Below are 23,093 nucleotides of genomic sequence, written 5' to 3'. Positions count from 1 at the left end.
TGAAAATCTTGATTTTGAAGGCCCCATCGAGGTGGCATCGAACACCATCAAGCAACCATCGAGTTGGGCATGGTTTTTGAGTTATTTTTCAAATCTGAAACTCTAAAATCTGTAGAAAATTGACTTTGCTCGATGGTGCTCGATACCAGCTCGATGGGGCCTTTAAAATCAAGATTTTCATGAAAAAATCAACGTTGCTCAATGGTGGTTCGATGGTTACTCGATAGTGGTTCGATGCAATTCTTGTAAGAGACATAATTTTTCACTCGTGTGTACGTTTTGAGTGATTTTATTTTATTTTTTTTAGTATTTTTTTTAGATCTACACGTTTTAGATGTTCACATATACATTTTCAAAGTTTAGAACTTGAAAACATATATTGAACATGAGGAATGTTTTGCATTTTGCATTTTTTTTTCAAGATTTACATTTCTCAAATGTGTATATACACATCTCAAACGTGTAGATCTTGAAAAAATACCAAAAATAAAAAAAATCACCCAAAATGGACACCCGAGTGAAAAATTACATATTTTGCAAGAATCGCATTGAACACCATTGAACAACCATCGAACCACCTTCGAGCAACATCGATTTTTGCATGAAACTCTTGATTTTGAAGGCCCCATCAAGCTGGCATCGAGCACCATCGAACCACGTCGATTTTATGAAGATTTCAAAGTTTCAAATCTGAAAAAAAAAAAAAAAAAATCATGCCTAGATCTGTTCGAAATGCAATATTTTAGTATCATAAGTAAGGAATATTTGCTATTACATCGAGTTCTCTTATATTTTACCTCATCCATGAATTTTTTTTCTAGAGAGAGTTAAGAGGAATGAGTTGAGGGAGAGAGAGGGAAGAGAGAAGAGGAAGTAGATGAGAAAAATTATAGGAGGGGTATTTTGGGTATTGTCAAAAGATTTGACATTTTTTTAAAATGATCAGAAGATCTAGCATTTTTTTATTTAAGACACCTCATTAAGCATAAAAACTAAAATTTCCCAATAGAAAAGACACCATTCATTAGAGTAATAGTTAAGCGTAATTTTGTGTAGCACCATTCATTTCATTTGTTGAGAAATATACTTTGTTTAGCTATTCAAAGGAAAATGAAAATGTGGTAAAAAAGAAAAAATCTTCACACAAGGCCCAAGGCCCAAATATGTAGGCCCATCTGAGGTGGCATTATACCTTGGTTTGATTTGGTACAAATATGATATGGTTCTATTCTATCCTAGTTTTGAATCTCCTCTTCTCTAATCTTAAAAATATCCTACCTCTGTCCTAGACAGCAACAATGGCAGTGTCCCTTACCTTCTCTCTTGCCGGCGCCGGCGCTGGGAGCCGGCTCAACGGTGAATTCTGGCAAGTGGGTTTCGTTGAACCTAAGCTTTCTCACACTCATAATAAGCTTTCTTCTACTTCCCGTTTCTCCCATTGCAATTGTTTTTGGCAACCGCCTGCCAGCAACAATTTGATTTTTAATTCGAGGAGATTTTCTACTTCGATTTTGGCTGGTGGGAAAGAGTCTGAAGATAGCTTTATTCAGGTACTGTCTTTATTTTTCAAACTTACCACTTTTTTTTTTGGCTTTCGAAAATGAAAAAAACAAACTTGAACTGCATAAATGATTCTCTTGGTCCAATTTACTTCTTCTTATTTTATGGGTTAATGCATAAAGAACTAAAGATAGTGGCTTTTTTTAGATTAATGACTAACAAATTACCTCTAACTCATTTGGATAATGGGGTTTTGGGGCCTTTAGCTTGATGATGTGTGAAGGAAATTGCTCTATTATTGTGGTTTTTCTAATATTTGAACGTTAAATTTTCAAGTTAAATAATCAATGGTATGGTTGTTTCTCATTTGCAGAATGCAAGTGAAGATACAGATGAAATGTTTGATAAATTGTTTGATAGATATGGGAAAGTGGTATTTACAAGAACTGACAAAAAGTCTCTTAGTGCAGAAGTTGATGATGATGCTGAAAGCTTATCCTGTAAGCTCATCTCAATTTTACAGTTTCTCTTCTGTGTTTTGTTTTATGGGTCTCCATTTTCTTTAATATAATTGAGTTTATACTTCCTTTATAAACTCTTGTCTGCATTACCAAGCATTGAATTATAAGTATACATGTCAATAGAGTTCTGCCTCTGCAGGCATGAGAAAGATGGAGATAGGAAAATATAGATATTGAAACTAGGCTCCCCACCTAACCGTGGGTTAGAACAATATTTGGAGACAAGGATACTATAGCAATAACTATAAGTAGGTATCCAAAAGAGACTAGAATCTCAGACCTTGTGGAATCACATGCCTGATCATTTGAGAGGTAGCTCTCTTGGGTGATGGTAATTGATATTTTGAGTGATGGCTTGTTTGCAATCTTTTATTATGGGTTGTAATCTGGTTTGTTTAAGTTCGTTGTTAGAGTTGCTTTCCATGATTTTATTATTTGTATTTCAACTTACTCCAATGTTCTTGCACTTTTAATGAGGAGCTTTCTTTCTTTTTTTCTTAGTGCTGTTTATGTGGAACTTTTGCTTTCAGATTATCTTAGTACGATCGTTAAACATGGGGATTTTGACAACTAACAATTAGTTCTTGCTGTTGTTGTAGTTGCCGTGGCTATGGCCAAGGTTGCAAGTGAGGTAAAAGCTGGAGATATAAAGGTCCTTTTTGTGAAGCCTCTAGTGTATTGGACTCGATTTTTTATCATCACCACAGCATTTTCTCGTCCCCAAATTAATGCTATAGCGTATGTTAATAACCTCAATCTTGACTTGTCATTTGCTTGACTTTCAAGTAGTAATTAGCAGAAAGATTTATCATTGTAATTACATTTAATTGTAGGTCCAAGATAAGAGATTTGGCTGAGAAGAAGTATGGGAGAGTGCCAACAGGTGACACAAAACCCAATTCATGGACCCTGTTGGATTATGGTAAGAATGTACTTGGAATGGAAAGTTTAGGACTATATGTTTGCATTTAAGAAAAACCTTGATAGTAAATTGTTACTTATTTTCCATAGAAAGTGCACTATGATCTCAATGCGTTGTTCTTAGGAAGGCTGTAAAAATTTTATTAGTCTCTGATCGAGTCTTGAGCACCTACATTGCATAATTTGTTTGGAAGAAGAGTTATAAGCCAAGTTGTGATATGGGAAATTCGACTACTAGGAATTTTGAAGTTGTTTAAGCTAGATGAGAACCTTGGTTAGTATTTGTCAATCAAGGGCAGCATGGTTAATTTGATCTCTTGATTCCAGGTGATGTTGTTATCCATATATTTCTCCCTCCACAAAGAGATTTCTACAACTTAGAAGAATTCTATGCCAACGCTACTCCGATCGAGTTGCCTTTTGAAAATGAAAGACCACCTTTCCGAGGCTGAGAAACTCTTAATTGGACGATGCTAGAAAGGGCCAGGCCGTTTTGATGGCATGTGCGGATCTCATCTTTTGCAAGCATTGGTTTTGTTGTTGTTGTACCTTTTCATCTTACTTCTGCAGAGGCAGAGTGCTATGCTTACAGTATACTGTGATCAAATGCTTGCTTTAGATCATCAATCAGTGATGAGGCAACAGGCTTTTCAGCTTATTAGGTGTTCAAGCTGCGATGGAGAACAACTCTTGTTAACTTCTGTATTAGTATAGTCGTTTACAACCAAGGGGCTACAAGCTTATGTATGTTACAATTAGGGCAATATCATTGATAGTGTGACTAAGTGAATGTAGGTCATCTTTTTTGGCTCTTTTCTTTTTGGTGTAAATTTTAACAATAGAATTGCACTTTTTATCAAATATATTGCTCAGTATATTTTCTTTGGGACTCGAAAAGAGATATTAGAATTGTCAACAAAAACAAAATTAAAAAGACCCTATGTTTGGTAAGGTGGTAAGGAGGAAAAGTGAGTGAAGAGAAAAGTGGAGGGAAGAAAAAAAAATTGATGTTTGGTTCGAGAGTAGAAGGAAAAAGTTGGCAGAAAACCTTTTTCAAATTAATAAGAAGATTAAATTACTAACATATTCATGGTCATTTAATTTTTAAAAATGAAGAGTATAAAAATAATTATAAAATAGTTTTTTTTCCTTCCCAAATAAGCTTTCTTTTCCATCTTAAAATTGTATTAAAATACATAATGTTATTTTTTTTTGGAAGGAAATACATAATGTGTTTGAGTGTGAAGTAATAGTTGCATTACAGGTTTCATTATTATGTTTGAAAATACAATTAGTAATTACACTAATTTAAAATAATTTTTTTCCATTTTTCAAGATATTTACACTAATTTTCATCCCTCAATAAGAATCGGAGAATGAAATTGAGACTTTTCAATTACCACAAAATACATAAATAGAGAGTAATTATTTAGTTAAACAAACACGATTAACTTGCAACTTTCCAAAGGTTTTGAAAGTTGAAGTCCCCTTTTCATACTATCTTCACTATTTACCATGAAAGTTCATTTAAAAAACCATATCCCACCAACATATGACTGAAGGACAGGGATATAATATCTCATAAGTAGTTGCCACTAAACTCAATTTCTGCAACTAAATAAGCATCCAAACGAGCTTTTAAACATGCACCATCATGATGTTCCAGTACTTTAAGTTCCCCCTTAGTACTCACTTATTTCTATTATTAGTCTTTTCAAAGCTCATAGAAAGATACAATATCCAGTAAAACAAGTTGGCCTCTCAAATGTGAGTTTATTTCTTATATAAATGATAAAGCAAAATTAATAAAAGATACTGGTGAATTCTGTTCTTATGAATCAAGGATAAAGAGAGAAAATTATCTCTAAAAAAATTATGTACGTACCTAAAACAAGTCTGCGGAATTCTTTTCATGATCACTAGTTCTAATAAGTGTTACAAATTGATGGAAGATTGTCCCAGTAGCCACATACCAGAATCATATGTGGAAGATTGTCATGTTGTCAAAAATTTCCTGGGGTGGCAAAAATGGAGATCGTGGCAATCAAAATTCCTGTACAAAAGAAAACAAATGAAAATATAGTGAATAGCAACTAAGAAAAGTAATAGTATCAAAAGGACTAAAGGAGGGAGAGCCCGTATTCAGTTTATGGCATCAGGAACTTGAGTAAAATGTGCATAAAGCAAAAGAAAGCCAGAAACACTAAATTGAAACTTACAATTAGCTGAGTGTTGACTGGCTTGTCCAGGTTCGGTTAGACTTAACTCCATATCATGAGTTGCTGACCAACCAGGTTCATATGCTTCAAGAAAACCCATCTTTGCCTTGTTTGGTAGATCATGGGGATGAACAAACGGAACTCCAGGCGGCCACCCTATTTCCATCCTTATGTTGGCACACGGACTATCGTGCGTGTGAATGTGATTCTCACACTCCTTCAGGTTGCAGAACCTCAGCTTGATGCCCTTCTTATCTGCGATGTCCTGGACTTTTTCCTTTAGCACTCTCTGGGCCTCGAGGCGTAATCTTTTTGAAGGTGGTAGAGGTTTAGATCTTGAATCATTCTTCCTCCTCCTTATCTTCATGGATCCTGTACCAGCATTTCATCGATCCAAGGACCTGCTGTTAAAAGCTTCTCACTAAGAGCTATTAACAGAAAAAGAAACAAACTACAAGCTAAAATCACCTTTCCTCATTCATAAAACAACCACAAAGCCAATTCTTTTTAAAATTCATTAAGTATCATAAACTATTAATATCCTATTTCAAAGAGTAGAGTTCAAATCATCAACATAACAATTTAATTCTGGCAATCACTGCCAGTCAAGCAACCAGATAGTAAGAGTTATTATATTGCTTACCCTCTTGGGTGGCATTAAAATTGAAATTTGAGACACTGTTCCTGTTAAAAAGTTGATCAGTTGGGTGGGCTTTCTGCATAAAGTCATCAACTGGTACTGGAAGTTGGAACTGAGCATCTACCCCATGACCAGCAGCTCTCATTTCTGAACAACTGAGACTACTCATAGATTTAGGCATGAGTTTGAAAGCTAAAGAACAACGCCCAAGCAAATTACTTTGGAGATTATTAATATCAGTTCTGTGCAGAGCAGGGTTGAAATATCCTGCAGTTTCATGATAAAGTGCAAGTCCAGGATAAACAATCGCCTCCTGAGGACCAAGAACTTCATCCACCAGATTCCAATGACCTTGACAATCCTTTATGTGCAAACCAGCCTTATCTGACTTCACTAAAGATATCAAGCTTTTGTCAACTTGATGCTCATGGTCAGAAAACATTACCAGTTGTCCATCCTCTTGGGTTGCAAAATTATGGTGTTGGGCTCCCTGGAATGATGGCCTTGCATGACAGCAGACAGACAGCACTGATGATGAGATCTCACGAGGTCTCAAGGGAACATTATCAAGTATTTTAGAGAAGGGCGAGCTACGTAAGTTCAGGAAAAAGCTAATGGCATCTAGTATAACCCTTGCAACCTTTCCAAGCAGAGAAAATATATCTGGCAAACCTGCTGGAGGACATTCCATCCCATTGTTAGAATCTGGAGGGGTGACTCCAGGTCTATAATCATAGGTTTCTTGCCACAGTGAAGGATCTGCATAGTAACCAGAAGTCTTGCACCAATCACGAGGGTCATTCGGATGAATCATATCCGCAGATGGGTAGGACGGTTTTTGATGGAAGTAGAGACGAGCAGAGTCTAAAGCAGCTCTCAGGAGAGCTCCGTCACTCATTGGAAACTGAATAATGGCAGCAGAATATTGAGCTAGAGACTGTGTCAACGTTGAAACTGATAACTTGTAAGAATCAGATGGAACGCCTTCAGCAGGTACTAAATCAGTTAACTTTACTCGACCCAGTGATGGCAGGCCATTACCTGCCATGAAATTTCAATTTCCTAGTATCTCACTTTGAACGGACAGTATGTGCCCCCCTCAACTGCATATGTCAACATAACTAGAAAATAAATATAGCACTATATATACTTACACCAGTAATTTATTCACTTAAACAGTACTCACAACTCAATATTTAACAAAATCATAGATATATCATGCACAAAGATGAAAATAAGGGGATTGCTGAAACAAAGATCAATAAATAGCAAGGAAGCAACTCACGTGAAGAATATGGTTCATGTGATCAACCATGACTTAAGATGCATAAAATGAATATGCATGTATACCTATATTTATAGCAATTAATAGCTAAAAAATGGTCTTTACCCAGAAATGATAGCTAGCTACGTGCACACCTAAGGTAAATATTGAAATTAAATCCAAACAATGAATGGAACTGACTATTCATTGTCTGGTAGACAATATATTTCAAGACCAAAAAACTGAAACAGCCAATGAATTGTCATTTAGTAACAAATTCCCTAATACGTAATCTCATCATTCCTTTGAGAAACCATCAACTCTTTTCGCTTAATTAGAGAATGCTAGCTAGCCATGATTTCATTTCCACTCACAAAGAATCTAAGTTCTACACATTTCTAAATTTCTCAGCAGCCCAAATGTGTATATACAGATTAATCAAAACATATATAGAAATGAACAATAGAGAGTAACTAGCATAACAATAGATACCTGATACTGATAGCTAGAAAGGGAAGAGAACCGGCGAAGTGGGTTTGGCCGGAGAACCCAACGGAGAATTTAGGGGTTTAAGGGTTTTGAGGGTGAAATAGAGAAGAAAATGAAGTGTTCTTGGGAGAGAAAAGGAAGCAGTGATTATTGGAGAGAGAGAGCTGGGATTTTGTTTTGGCGGATCAAAGAGAATGAATGGGTTAGAAAAACTTGTACAGTTACTCAGTTACAACTAACAATAATATCTTTAATTATTGCCTTGTTATCTAACAAGAGCAATTATGCTTAATTTAATCTAACATCAATTAAATATTATATTTTTCTTTTTATAAAATTATCTTATCTGATATATATTTTTTAATTAAATTTATTTTATACTATTGAAATAATTTCTTTTAATTAATTTGTAACATTTTATATTTGTTTTAACAAAACTCCGTGGTTCGGTTGAGGGTGATTTAATAATACCAAAATTATTCTGTTTAATAATAGATATATATTGTTAATCATAAACAAATATTTATATTAGTTTGATTTTTTTTTTTTAAGCGACTACAATGCATTTATTTTTTAGTTTTGGTACTTGGATAGATGTAATCCAATTTTTTTTTTTATATGACCGTGTACATTGTAGCTATTTAGAATATCCTATAAATTTTCAAGAAATTCTGAATAAATTATGGTACCGAAAATAAGATTCAAACAACTTGTTACACGCGTGTTTATTTTTTTGTATATGCGTGTAAAAATCAATTGTTTGAACTTTATTTTCAGCATTGTAAATTATTCAAAATTTTTTAAAATTTTATAAGGTGTCTTAAATGATTACAATATACACTGTCATATAAAAAAATTGGTAAAAATATTATCAAAGTGTAAAAAATACAAATTGCCTACACTTGTGTTGTCAACAAAGTAAATGCATTATACTCGCCCCATTCACTTACAATAACAAAATAGATTAATACAAGAATATCCTCCAAGCAATGAAATTAGTGACCACTCTAAGTGCGTGTGTATCTAGCAAGACCATACTACATTTGCAATCCTCCTTATATGATAATGAAAATCAGTAGAGAAATAGCACAATTGATGTTTAAATATTTAAAATGAGATCTTGGAATCGAATGTTATTTGAGCAAAAGGCATGTGTAATTGTAGTTCATAGTCTCAATGTAATGGACTCATATACTAATATCCAGCAACCACTGTAAACATTTGTGAGGTACAAACCATAAACCACCAACAACCATTACTTGTTGTTTATTGAGGAAAACATCACAAAGTTTAATCCTTCCACTAGGTCGTGGGAAGTTTATGGTTGTCTCATTCCAAATCAAGACAATCTTTTGTCACTACATCTCTTTCTTATTTGTGCCGAATCTTTTTCGAGACTTTTGCACTCCGAAGATAATAAGGGAATGCTCTCAGGTTTAGCTATCGCTAGAAGAGCTTCGAAGATTACTCACTCACTTTTTGCTGATGACAACTTGCTCTTTTGCAATACTAATACTTGTTCTTGTGTTGCCATTAAATGATCATTGGATACCTACAATTGTGCATTATGCCAATTTATCAATCCAAACAACTCAACATTTTCCTTCAATGCCAATACAACCTTGTCATGAAAGGTACTATTGAAGAGTTGCCTCACATTTACAGTGGCCGCGGCCTCGCAGTCAGAGAGCAATGGCCGCGGCGAGGAATGTTACGGGTTGCAGCCTCGGCCCGTGTCTTAACATGAGATTTTGGAAGTCTCAATATATTTGGGTTTTATATTAGAAAATCAGTTTTGACGAGATTTGTTGATGTGGCAAATTCTCTTATTAGAAATATATTTACACAATTTGTTCAAAACGATTAAGATCGAATTAGAGAATGCATTTTATAATTGAGAGAAATTTTAGAGAAAGAGAGATCAGTTCTTGGGTTTGTAACTTTCTTCTAATTGTTCTTGATTCACAATTGGGGTTTTGAGAGTGGTTCTTCAGATCTCTGTAAATTACATTGATTGTTGTAATCTCTTCTATTTTTCATAGTGAATTTCGACTAGGGCTTTGTCCTGCCTTGGATGTAGGTAGCAAAATTGATCCAAGTAATCTTGGTGTTGTGTGTTTATGCTTTTGTTCTGGTTTATTATGTTCATCTTTCATCTATTGTCTCTAGGTTTAATCCTAACATACTGGTATCAGAGCCATGTTGGTGTAATCGGTTAGAAGATTGAAGTTCTTGGTTCAAAGAAGACAAGTTCTTGGTGTCAAAATGTGGGTTCTACTAGAAGAGATCTTTGTTGAAGACTTCCTCGCCAAAAGCTCCTTCAATCATGTCAATCTCTAAATTTGAAGTAGAAAAATTTGATAGCAAGAACGATTTTAATCTTTGGCAACAAAAGATGATGATGCATTTGGGAAATCTCTGGTTGGATGATGCTCTTAAAGGTGAGTCCAAGATGGGGGATTCAATTAAGAACAAGGCTGAGATTCTCAAGAAGGCAAGGAATACAATTATTCTGAAATTGAGCGATTCAGTTCTAAGAAAGGTAATCAAAGAAACTTCAGCTTGTGATATGTGGGATAAGTTAGAACAATTGTATATGTAACGACCTCCTTTCTTAACATACATATATAGTGTAAATTTTTTTTTTAACCTGAATACGACAATACTGAAATTCTGAATTTACAAAATCTTTATTTAGCAATACATAAACTAATGTTCATAACTTCAAACTATACAATACCCACAACTAAATAAAAACTTTATCTTGCATACAATTCTTAATACTTTTATAAATAATTAATTTTTTTTTCCGTGGCGTTACTACACCTTAACGTAGAATTAGAGATGTATCCAACTGATAAATTAAAAAGCATTATGTAAATTATAGAGTTCATGAAATACTTTTAAAGCTTTATGTAAATTATAAGGTTCACAAAATACTTTTTATGAAATATAAATATAAAATCAAGTTTCTCGTTTATTTATACAATAGCATAGCAGAACTCCACTCCCTTTAGGTCAGCCCCATATGTACAGTCATGTTGGCTTCACGTATACTCATCAACAATTTATATTTGAGGCATCTTACCTATAATACAAAACATTATCTGATGAGTTAAGGCTCAGTAAGCAGAATAACTACCTCATATGCATTAAAATAAACGTGCAACATGTTATGTATTTTCTTTCTTTCACTTTCCTTTCTTTTGGGCCCAAGAGGATGCTGTTGCCGGCCTTACATAGGGAATCACATTCCCACCTGAACATAAACATGATAATAGGGAATTTCTCCCCATAAACATTCATTATATAGGGAAGTACATCTCCCTCCTTACATTTTTGGGACGTAGGTCTCCCAAGCAGCACCTCTACTTTAACGCTTTCAATAACTTGTTTGTGAACATTAAGCGTGCTTATGCATAAGAAATATAACATTCTTAAAAATAACTTATGCATAACAACATGGTAGGATAACATCTAAAGCATATAAATGCACATAAGACACATAAAAGACTTATATTGTAGATGAGGATTCTACTTACCTTGCGTCTTGATAAAACAACCGAAATTGTTAGCTTCCTGATAAAAACACAAACTATTAACTTACATAAAATCTACATGATGTAATTTTAGTTTATAGTTGTTGTTATTCTATTTTTTTTTCTTATTTTATTGTTTATTTTATGTTCAGGCATATGGTCATACTATAATTGTCCATGGCAAGATCCCGGTCTAAAAGTCGTGGGCATGGTCATGGTCATACGGAAATGTCCAGGTCATAGTATCAGTCCATAATAATAGGGAATAATGTCATATAATAAAAGTCCATAATAGTCCAAAGTGTGACCATAGCCTATATAAGTTTAGTATTATAAAGATACATAAAAATAGTTTATATTCCAATTTTGGCATTGTAAATTATGACGACATGGTAAAATAATCTATATATAAATTTTAGTATTATAACGGCATAGTAAAGTAATCTATATATAACTTTTGGCATTATAACGACATAGTAAAATAATCTATATATAAATTTTGGTATTATAACGGCATAGTAAAATAATCTATATATAAATTTTGGCATTACAACGACATAGTAAAATAATCTATATATAAATTTTGGCATTATAACGACATAGTAAAATAATCTATATATAACTTTTGGCATTATAACGACATAGTAAAATAATCTATATATAAATTTTGGCATTATAACGGCATAGTAAAATTATCTGTATATATATAATAACTAAATAATTGAAATGAAAAGCTCGGAAAAGAGCTTACCTAAAAGGTTTTCGTAGGCTAGCATTACGGACAGAGCTTCGCCTAGATCTTCGAGGTTTAGAACTTTAGAAGGGTGTTAAGAAGATTTTTGGGTAGAGTAAGAGAAAGAAAATGAGGTTTTGTGATTCAAAATGAGTTTTGGAAGAGCTATTTATAGGAAAACTTTGGGTTATTATGCTAATAAAATATTTAAAATATCAAGCATAGTGGAATAATAAAATATTCAAAATATAAGCATGGTGGTTTGCTAAAGTCATCGTTGTATCACTACTGCATCATCATGTGGGAACCATGGGGTGGACCACGCTGTGGGACCCATGCGGACCCCATTGTGGGACCCACTATGAATAGTACCCGGTGAATAGTAAAAAAAATGAAAATTTCTCAATCTTCTTATATTACTTAGTCCAACATTTTTGACTCGCAAACTTTTCTGAAAAAGTTTCTCTAACATCCATAATTTAATTATTCTCATGTGTTAGTTACTTCAATAACTTATAATTTTTAAAATCCCACAATAGAAATACAATTATATCCCCAACGGTCAGGTTATTGTTTCCAATGGTCAGATCACTATTCACCAACGGTCATAACGGCTAGTTTTTGTCCTATAAATACTTGTTCCTTCAACCATTTACTTGCACAACTTTTTCATCTCTTAACCTTCTAGATAAAATTCATCATCAAATCATGAATTTTTCTTTATTGTTCATAACTTTAATTATTGTTCGCTTGTATTTAGCATCATTCTATGGGTATTATACTAATGAAATGCCCATGAATATTATAGTTGCATATTCATTAGTTATTCTTTTACTTTACTTAATAGCTCTAGCATTCGATTAACATTGTAATGCACTCAAAAATATGAATAAAATATCTTGTCTTATTTTTCATAATTGTTATAATGCATTTGTAGAAAGAAGTGGGAGTTACAATCTACCCTCCTTACAAATTTTCATCCACAAAAATCTAGAGTAAATCGGGATATTTAGCTTTCATCTCATCTTCACACTCCCACGTAGCCTCTTCTATTGTCTGGCTTCTCCACAATACCTTGACCAAAGGTATTTCTTTATTTCTTAAGACCTTATTTTTTCGATCCAAGATTTGGACAGGTTTTTCCTCATAGGTAAGGTCTTTGTCCACCTGGATAACTTCATGTTGCAACACGTGACTGGAATCAGGAATATATTTCTTCAACATAGACACATGGAAGACATCATGCACATCCAACAACTCTGGCGGTAGTGCTAATTTATAGGCCACTTTTCCAATTCGGTCTAATATTTCAAAAGGTCCAATGAACCTTGGATTCAACTTTCCTTTTTGTCCAAATCTCATAACACCTTTCATTGGCGTTATCCGTAGAAATACTTTTTCTCCGACTTGGAACTCTAATGGTCTTCTTCGTTTGTCAGCATAGCACTTTTGTCGACTTTGGGCTGCTGCTATCCTCTGTTTAATTTTTCGAACAACTTCCGTTGTTGACGTCACAATATCCGGTCCAGTTTGTTGCTCTATGTACTTTCTTTCACCCACCTTGTGCCAATGGATAGGAGATCGACATTTCCGCCCATATAACGCTTCATAGGGTGCCATCCCTATGGTTTCCTGATAATTGTTGTTATAGGCAAATTCAATCAACGGTAAATATTTACTCCACGATCCTTCAAAGTCCAGGACACACGCTCTTAGCATATCTTCCAGGGTCTGTATAGTCCTTTCTGTTTGACCATCTGTTTGTGGGTGGAAAGCTGTACTAAATTTCAATCTTGTCCCCAGAGCCTTGTGCAAGCTTTGCCAGAACTTTGAAGTAAATTTTGAGTCTCTATCTGACACTATGGAAATTGGAATTCCATGCAATCGTACTATCTCTTGCATATAAGCTTCCGCTAACTGGTCCCCTGTGTACGTCACCTTTACCGGAAGGAAATGAGCAGATTTTGTTAATCGATCGATGATGACCCATATCGAATCATATCCTTTGCTTGTTCGTGGAAGTCCAATAACGAAGTCCATTCCAATCTGCTCCCATTTCCATTCTGGTATTTCCAAGGGCTGTAGTTTTCCTCCAGGTCGTTGATGTTCTGCCTTAATCCTTTGGCAAGTAAGACATTGAGCTACATATTTGGCTACATCTTTCTTCATGCCAGGCCACCAAAAGTGTTCCTTCAAACTTCTGTACATCTTTGTTGAGCTTGGATGTACCGTGTATGGAGTGTTATGAGCTTCATTCATAATCTTATTCTTAATGTCCTCTCTTGCAGGTACGCAAATTCTTCCGTTAAATTTTAATATTCTTGAGTCAGAAACATTAAAATTCTTCACTTTTTCTTCTTTGACTTCTGCTTTGACCTCAACTAGGTGAGGATCTGATTCTTGACCTTCTTTTATTTCCTCCAGTAGATTCGACTCCAACGTCAGATTGGACAATCCTCCGACTACTACTTCTATGCCCGATCTTACTACTTCCTGTTGTAGTGGTTTGGATAAGGCTTGAAGGAACATCAAGCTTGTCGACGTCTTTCTACTTAATGCATCCCCTACTTTGTTAGCTTTACCAGGGTGGTATAAAATTTCACAGTCGTAGTCTTTGACTAATTCTAACCACCTTCTTTGTCTCATATTAAGTTCCTTTTGGGTAAAGAAGTACTTCAAACTTTTGTGATCAGTAAAATTTTTACATCTTACTCCGTAGAGATAATGTCTCCAAATTTTCAAGGCAAAAACTACCGCAGCTAACTCTAGATCATGTGTGGGGTAGTTTTTCTCATAATCCTTTAATTGTCTAGAGGCGTTAGCTACTACTTTCCCTTCTTGCATCAACACCGCTCCTAATCCCATTTTTGAAGCGTCATAGAAAATTTCAAACTCGTTTGTACTATTCGGGATGGTGAGGATTGGAACATTAGTTAGTCGATTCTTTAATTCCATAAAGCTCTTCTCACAAGCTTCCGTCCATATGAATTGACTATTCATTCTAGTGAGCGCTGTAAGTGGGGTTGCAATTTTGGAAAACCCTTCTATGAATCATCGATAATATCCAGCTAAGCCCAGAAAACTTCTTACTTCAGTTGCATTCCTTGGCTGGGACCATCCTTTTACTACTTCTACCTTAGCTGGATCCTCCAAAATCCCACTTTTTGACACAACATGTCCCAAAAAGTTAATTTTATCGAGCCAAAATTCACTCTTCTTGAATTTGGCATACAGTTGTTCCTTTTTTAGAGTTTCCAGCGTACATCTTAGATGTTCCTCATGTTCTTTTTATGACTTTGAGTATATAAGGATATCATCGATAAAAAAAACGACAAATTTATCCAAGAAATCCTTAAATACTCTATTCATGAGGTCCATGAAAGCTGCAGGAGCATTAGTTAGTCCAACTGGCATCACCAGGAATTCGTAATGTCCATAACGAGTTCGAAATGCTGTTTTAGGAATATCTTGTTCCTTCATCTTGAGCTGGTGGTATCCCAAACGAAGGCCTATCTTTGAAAATACTGCCTCTCCTTGTAGTTGGTCGAATAAATCATCAATCCTGGGTAGCGGGTACTTATTTTTAATTGTCACTTTGTTGAGCTCCCTGTAATCAATGCACATTCTCATTGTGCCATCCTTCTTCTTCACGAATAGTATTGGGGCTCCCCACGGTAAATGACTGGGTCTTATAAACTTCTTTTCCAAAAGTTTCTCCAATTGAGTTTTTAGTTCCTTCAGTTCGTGTGGTGCCATGCGGTAAGGGGCCTTTGAAATCGGAGTCGTACCAGGTAACAACTTGATCTCAAACTCAATTTCACGATCGGGAGGAATTCCAAGAAGATCTTCTGGAAATACTTCCATAAATTCGCGTACAATATGAACGTCTTTAGGTCTCGCAAGTTTCTCTTTCGAGACATCAAAAATCGTTGCTAGATATCTGGTGCATCCGTTTGTTAATAATTTCCTTGCCTTTGCTGCTGAAATCATTGGTGAAGGGATTCGTTTCACTTTCCCTTGAAAATGAACTTCGTCTTCTCCTACCAGTGCAAAAATGAATTCTTTCTTAGTACAGTCGATTCAAGCGTTATACGTTGTTAGGAAATCCATTCCTAAAATGACGTCATAGTCCTTCATGTCGATAATGATCAGGTTAACATATAGTTCCCTGTCATTGATTGTAATTGGTATAGTCTTATACCAATGAGTTGAGTATAGCACTTCCCCGGAGGGCAGTGTTATACTAAAAATTTTATCCATCTTAACAGGTAATCCATTCAATCTACCAACTAAATGCACTGATGCGAATGAGTGTGTAGCTCCAGAATCAACTAATACTGATGCAGGGATGTTATTGAAAATGAGCTGACCTGAGATTACTGTGGATGGACTTGCTTCCGCTTCTTCTCGAGTCAAGGCAAAGACTCTGGCGTTTGTTTTCTTTTCTTCTCCCCCTTTATATTGTTCATTACGGTTGGAACATTCCCTTGCAAAGTGTCCCGGCTTCCCAGATATGTAACAAGTGTTAGTACCAACTCGACATTCACCAGGATGATATCTGTTACATTTGGGGCATTGAGGAAATCCTGGCTTTTCTTGGGATGCTCCTTTCCTCTCATTGTTGTTGTTGTTGAAACTCCACTGGTTAGGCCGCTTCTTGTCACTATTTTTCTGACTTGGACCACCTTTCATGAAATGGTTATTTTGCCGATTTCGGAAGTTCCTTGCGCCCTGTCTTCTGAATTCAGCTTCTTTCTCCCGTTCTTGCATCAATATTGCCCTTTCGATCTTCAAGGCTTTGTCAGCTAATTTGGAAAAAGAAGCTCCCTCCAAGTCTGCTACTTCGAGGTCTTTATGAATGTCAGGATGAATAACATTTTTGAAATGCTTGATTTTTAATTCATCCGTATAGACCATGTGGGGGGCGTATCTTGAGAGTTCATTAAATTTTCGAATAAACTCTTCCATCAACATCTTTCTCTGCCTCAGGTAAATGAATTCTCTTGTTTTTTTATCTTTCAAGGCAGTTGTAAGGTATCTCTCTTCTAATAAGTTTCGAAAATGTTCCCAAGTCATTGTGTCTACTCCATGGATGGCCGCCATAGTATCCCACCAATAGCTAGCATCCTCCCTTAACAAGTATATTGCTAGCCGCACTTTGTCTACTTGTGGGACTCGAGCTAGATCAAAAAGTCTTTCCATCATGCGAATCCAATTCTCTGTTAATTTCGAATCAATGCTTCCATAAAATTCTGGGGGGTGGAATTTCATAAAGATCTCTGGAGAGTAATTGGCTGTTGCATTCCTGACTTCTATTGGAGGAGTTGGAGGTGGTGCGTGTTGCTATGCTCCATTTGTTGGTGGGTGGTCTGCGCTATCGTGTGGTGATTCTTCATTACCCTGTGATCGTCCATCATTTCTTTGTTGCCTTATGAATTGTGCTAGTAAATCTTCTAACCGTTGGTTTTTCTCCCTTTCTTCTCGAAATTTCCGCATTAGCTCAGCAACATTTGGAGTAGTTTGCTCTGCAGTAGGCTCTCCAGCTGCATGCCCTTCCATTCTTCAACTCTAAAAGGTCATGAGTTGGGATGATTACCATGAATAAAACTTTCTTGAAAGTAAATGACCATATCACTTATTTACACGCCAAGTAGCATTAGATATAACTTTGCTAAAGGGATTAAATTTAACGCTAATATATATATTTTTATAAAGACTTACTTGATGAGTACCACGCTTACCATCATGCTTGTACATATGGGATTGTCTTCAAAACCGAATCGCTCTGATACCACTCTGTAACGACCTCCTTTCTTAACATACATATATAGTGTAAAAACAAATTTTAACCTGAATATGAATTCTGAATTTACAAAAGCTTTATTAAACAATACATAAACTAATGTTCATAACTTCAAACCATACAATACCCACAACTAAATAAAAACTTTATCTTGCATACAATTCTTAATACTTTTATAAATAATTAAAAAAAATTTCGTGGCGTTACTACACCTTAACGTAGAATTAGAGATGTATCCAACTGATAAATTGAAAAGTTTTATGTAAATTATAGAGTTCTTGAAATAATTTTAAAGCTTTATGTAAATTATAAGGTTCACAAAATACTTTTTATGAAATATAAATATAAAATTAAGTTTCTCGTTTATTTATACAATAGCATAGCAGAACTCCACTCCCTTCAGGTCAGCCCCATATGTACAGTCATGTTGGCTCCACGTATACTCATCAACAATTTATATTTGGGGCATCTTACCTATAATACAAAACATTATCTGATGAGCTAAGGCTCAGTAAGCAGAATAACTACCTCATATGCATTAAAATAAACGTGCAACATGTTATGTATTTTCTTTCTTTCACTTTCCTTTCTTTTGGGCCCTAAAGGATGCTGCTGCCGGCCTTACATAGGGAATCACATTCCCACCTGAACATAAACATGATAATAAGGAATTTCTCCCTCATAAACATTCATTATATAGGGAAGTACATGTAACGTCCTACTACCTTAGAGCCGTTACCAAGTGAGTTTTAAGACAAAACAGTGCAATGAACTCGCTAACCGAGGTTTTTAAAACAAAAGTGTGACTAATAAAAAGTTAAGGCTGTAATCTTTGAAAATGCGCCGTTTTATTAAAAACTTCTAGTATTAAACATTTGGGATCCCAAAATAAGGTTTGAAAACTATTTACATCTTGAAATAAGTTTACAGTTGATTAGTTATAAAAATCATAGATTATTACAGCCATTTCTCAGTTAGACCCCCAACCAAAGCAGTCGGGCAGGCCAAACATGTATGCGTCGCTTCACGCTCTCCGTACTCATGGTTGGTTAACTCAATCTATGCCCTTACCTGCAACACAGAGCACCCGTGAGCCAAATCCCAGCAAGAAAACTCATGCAGTACATAACATATGTAAATTATACAGTTAATCATATCAGATAGTCCACAGATAAACAAGTCAACCATTAGACTAAGCAAACACGGCCATGCTGCCCCAGAACCCTTACCACAGCCTGGGGTCTCGGTCCTCACCGTAAGGATCTCACATGTATCCTCTGGGTCCTACCCTGACTATAAGCATCCCATGTGCTAAGTGTTACTTCCAGCCCCGCTGCCGTTCTCGGCCTTTCCGCCCTCGGCCATAGCCGTTCATCTCACTATAATTACACATATAGTATATCTCAAAATAACATTCAAACAAATATCAATTCATTTAAATCTGCACCCTAACATGTAATGCAATATAGGGCTGTGCCCTGCAATCATCTCATTATGCAACATGCAACATAGGGTCGTGCCCCGCAATCACACTATGGGCCCATGCCCCATCCTACGGGTGTTATAGTTTTCTTACCTTTCCATTCAATAGCTTAGATCACCCGACTCCTTGAGCACGATCCCACTCGAGCCTTAGCGCACACCTAGGCACAAACATAGGTCAAAGTCAACACCGAACCCCAAGTCCGAATACCTAGCCTCGGGACCAATCCCGAGCCCCCGGGAAGTCCTAAATCCCCAAAACAAAGTGGCGGAATCGAGCCCCGAACCCTAGGTCAAAATCCCTCATCAAAAACCCAAAAATCAACTTCTGTGAACAGTGCAGCGCTACAGCGCTCTAAAGAGGGCGCTGTAGCGCTACAAGCAGAACACACCCCCCCAGAACAGGGGCTAGCGCTACAGCGCCCACTGACTAGCGCTGTAGCGCTAGTTGCAGCCCAGCAGAACCCAAAAATCGCCTCTTGCGATTTCCTTCAACCAATTCAACCCCAAACTTGTCCAAACCTTTTCCAAACCCAAAATCAAGCTTATAAACACCTCACACTCATCCCAAGCATCCCAAGAACTCAAAACCCAAGCACATTCAACCCAAATCTCAAAATTCACCATGAACAACCCTAAACCCAGAAATTCAATCAACAACAAAGTTAAAGACTTAGAATTCTTACCATTGATGCAAATTTCGACCTTGATTCAACCCTAGACCTCCTTAGCTTGTTCATCCTCAAAGCTTGCCTAGAAATTCCCTAAAATTCCCATCAACTCAGCTCAAAACACAGCTCAAACCATCAAAACCCTTAAACTGAAATCTCTAAAAACTTACCTCAAAAGTTGATGTGTTCTTGCTAATCCTTGTCAAATCTTCAAGTATAACCTTAAGATTCTTGATGCTCAGCTTATCCTAGCTCTCCACTGAGCTTTGCCCCAAGAAAAATGGAGAGAAATGGTGCAAGAATGCACAAACTGAACCTTGAGAAAAACCCCTCTGTTTTCTCTCTTTTCTTTCTTTCTTTTCTTTCTTTTCCCTTCAGCTTTCTCACTCTCTAACAATCCCACTCACTATATAAAGCCTTATAAAATCTATCTTTAAAAGCCAAATGACCAAAATGCCCACCCTATTAATTCTAAATCCATTTGTCCAAATAGGGCCATTTTAGTCATTTTACCCAATTCCCGCTAATCCTCAAGTGTCTCTAATATTTTCCCGTTGCTTTCCAACACCTGATAAACCACCAAAACAATATTCCTCGATATCAAAATAAACGCCAATAAACTCAACAGATCCTATTTATACCCCAGGCTCGCCCCGAGCCGGGTACAAATTCCCACCATCACTTACCGCTAGCCTGCTCACTGGGATCGCCTCGAGTCACAAATCACAGATACATCCACATCACAATGTGGTCTCAACAATCATCACATATCAATGCAGTTATGCCCAACATGGCCAAAATTACAGTTATGCCCTTCTAACACGATCCGGGCCTACATGCATACTAATATACATAGTCATGCATCTCAGATAAACAAACAGTCATATAACATGCTTTAAATCATAGCCATGCATTTAACTCATAAAATCACACATAAATCCCAACATGCCCTCCTGGCACACTAATCAAAGCCCTTAAGCCTTATTAGCTATTTTGGGTCGTTACAACTATCCCCTCCTCATAAAAATTTCGTCCTCGAAATTTATCCAAACACATCAGTCAGAGAACCCGCACTTTGACCATGATTTCCAAGGTCCACTGCCTTACTTTACCTTTCAACAACACTCTTACAAGAGTAACAATCTTGCCCCACAAGATCTTGTCTAATAGCCATACTCTCGATAGCCCCTCGTTTACATCGCAACCCTGCTGAAGCCTCAGGGTCTGCCTAGATTACAATGACCAATTCATTGTCTTATTCCTGATTCCAGAGATACTCAATAGTCGTCACCTCTACTAGGTGGGATCAGCTTGTAGGCCCCGCTGGCCTAACCCTTAGTACAACTTCAGAATTTTATGTTGAATCAAGAGTCAGAACTCTCCCTTCTTTCTCTGAACACCATACAATTCCTTGTATGTTATTACGCAGAGATGCAACTCTTTCCTTCCGGAACTTTATTTCCTCATAATTTAACGATTTACCAGCCCTTTATTCTTTCAAATGGGCAGACACTCCTGCCTTAAGAAGTTTCAACGACCTCTTTGGCTTTCTCTCTGAACTAAAGCCAAACCGTAGTATTCACTATCCTTCGTCTCTTACCATGTCCTATGTCGTGTTACATTAACAAGACACCAGCAACTGCCACCACAACTAACTCATCAGGGATTACGCTTCCCTTAATACCTCAAGTATTCGCCTACTCAGCGCTCAATTCTTTAAGATATCTGATAAACTTTCAGACTGCCATTTCACTTGTAATCAACTGATAATTTCAGGTTCCCACTCTGTTCTTTTCGTTCTCTAAATCCATTCCAAAAATTTAAAATACTATAGGGTCTCAATTCAGTATCATCGATGTTCTACCCTGAAACCAATTCACTTGACCCAAAAGGTTTTCGTAGGCTAGCGTTACGGACAGAAGTTCGTAGGCTAGCGACCCTGTATGTACATTACATCGCCCAAGCTCTCCACTCAAGGCTGGCCAAGCTTTTCCTTTCCTTTACCTGCACCACATAGCACCCATGAGCCGAGGCCCAGCAAGAAAACACAATATAGCATGATATAATATCAACAATAATCATAGTTATTCCTTCAGGACTATCAGTCCAACAAATAGGTGACAATAGCCAAAAGTCACAATAATGAGCATCGCTCCCTCTAGCCATGTGACGATAGGGTCACCAGGGCTTAACTGATAGGTGATTCTTTCATAAGCTTGTTCAGGACAGGTGCATGGTGATTGGTCACCAACATAACCTTCCTCACGACTCTAGAGTCGAAACTATGGACAACGTCCCTTAGCCTTGTGACAAACAGTCACCGGGGTCATATACCTTGGCTATAGTCATCTAGTCGTAGACCAGGCAAGCGCTTGTAAGTTTCTCGACCCTTAGGGTCGGTCAGGCATTAATGCTATAGAGCCATTCAATTCATGATTCTCGACTTTAGAGTCGGTCCTTGACTAGTCAGTGTCTCAAACAGGTAATCAACGTTCACGAGCACTTAATATGCAATCCATGTCCACATATATCAACCAGCATGCCTCAAATATCAAATCACACATGCCATATACCTGTACAGGGTGCAACTATACTCATACACTGTTTTCTTACCTCTGGTTCGAGTGAGTATTATAATATGAACGACCCCTGAGAACGATCAATCTTTAAATTCCTCGACGGTCACCTGGTCATAACCAAAATATAGGATTCATCAATAAAAATGATAACCAAGGGTTCCCAAACCAAATCCCAGCCCCCGAGACATCAAATACTACCCAACCGGGTACTAGGTCCAACCCCGAGGCCTATGGTTTGAATCCCCAAGCTAAAAACCTGCTTTTGGCTAAATCTGCCCTGATGGGCCACGGCTCACCAGAGCCATGCCGCGGCTCACCCTCCTGACAGGGCCATTTTCACATTTTAAGCCATCATAGGCCGCGGCACGCCATAGACAGGCTGCGGCTCATTACGCAAAACAGCCAAGAACCAGCACGCACCAGCCAACTCTCCCCTGCGTTTTCCCTTGGAACTAACCCTTCAAACCCACTCCAAAACTCCTCCAAACACTCAATTAAACCCCTAAATAACACCCATAGCTCACCCTCATCAAAACCCAATCAAAACAACACAAAACCCCCCTTTGATTCTCACTTCCCACATCAAAAACCATGAATTGAAAACTAACATGAAAACAGAGCACTAGCTGAAACCAAAGGCTAAAACTCACCTTGAAACCGGTTTTGGACCTCCCTCACAAGCTAAATCAAGTCTCCAATCCAGCCCTTAAGTTTCCCTAGCTTAAATCTCCA

At 36.8% G+C, this 23,093-nt stretch overlaps 2 protein-coding genes across 2 annotated transcripts; one reads left to right on the top strand and one right to left on the bottom strand.

Annotated features, from left to right (window-relative positions):
• Positions 1–1,233: 1,233 nt before the first annotated feature.
• On the top strand, positions 1,234–3,831 carry LOC133829972 (protein Iojap, chloroplastic). Its single transcript, XM_062259842.1, has 5 exons — positions 1,234–1,550; positions 1,874–2,000; positions 2,621–2,759; positions 2,855–2,943; positions 3,270–3,831. Exons 1-5 carry the CDS (start codon positions 1,299–1,301, stop codon positions 3,392–3,394), a joined length of 732 nt encoding a protein of 243 aa, XP_062115826.1. The 5' UTR covers positions 1,234–1,298; the 3' UTR covers positions 3,395–3,831.
• Positions 3,832–4,617: 786 nt separating this feature from the next.
• LOC133829971 (uncharacterized) lies at positions 4,618–7,767 on the bottom strand. Its single transcript, XM_062259841.1, has 4 exons — positions 7,558–7,767; positions 5,805–6,904; positions 5,162–5,533; positions 4,618–4,995 (listed from the first exon to the last, which is right to left on the bottom strand). Coding segments are annotated over exons 2-4 (1,419 nt in total). The 5' UTR covers positions 6,850–6,904; positions 7,558–7,767; the 3' UTR covers positions 4,618–4,993.
• Positions 7,768–23,093: the final 15,326 nt, after the last annotated feature.

Source organism: Humulus lupulus, chromosome 4, assembly GCF_963169125.1.
Source record: "Humulus lupulus chromosome 4, drHumLupu1.1, whole genome shotgun sequence".
Classification (NCBI taxonomy): Eukaryota; Viridiplantae; Streptophyta; class Magnoliopsida; order Rosales; family Cannabaceae; genus Humulus; species Humulus lupulus.
This window is presented reverse-complemented; position numbering and strand designations above follow the sequence as displayed.

Coding starts and splice junctions, on each gene's coding strand:
- LOC133829971 (XM_062259841.1), bottom strand. CDS start 6,849: ATGGCAGGTAATGGCCTGCCATCACTGGGTCGAGTAAAGTTAACTGAT. Junction 5,534..5,804: donor TTTTAATGCCACCCAAGAGG/GTAAGCAATATA, acceptor ATGCTGGTACAG/GATCCATGAAGATAAGGAGG.
- LOC133829972 (XM_062259842.1), top strand. CDS start 1,299: ATGGCAGTGTCCCTTACCTTCTCTCTTGCCGGCGCCGGCGCTGGGAGC. Junction 2,760..2,854: donor CCCCAAATTAATGCTATAGC/GTATGTTAATAA, acceptor ATTTAATTGTAG/GTCCAAGATAAGAGATTTGG. Junction 2,944..3,269: donor ATGGACCCTGTTGGATTATG/GTAAGAATGTAC, acceptor TCTTGATTCCAG/GTGATGTTGTTATCCATATA.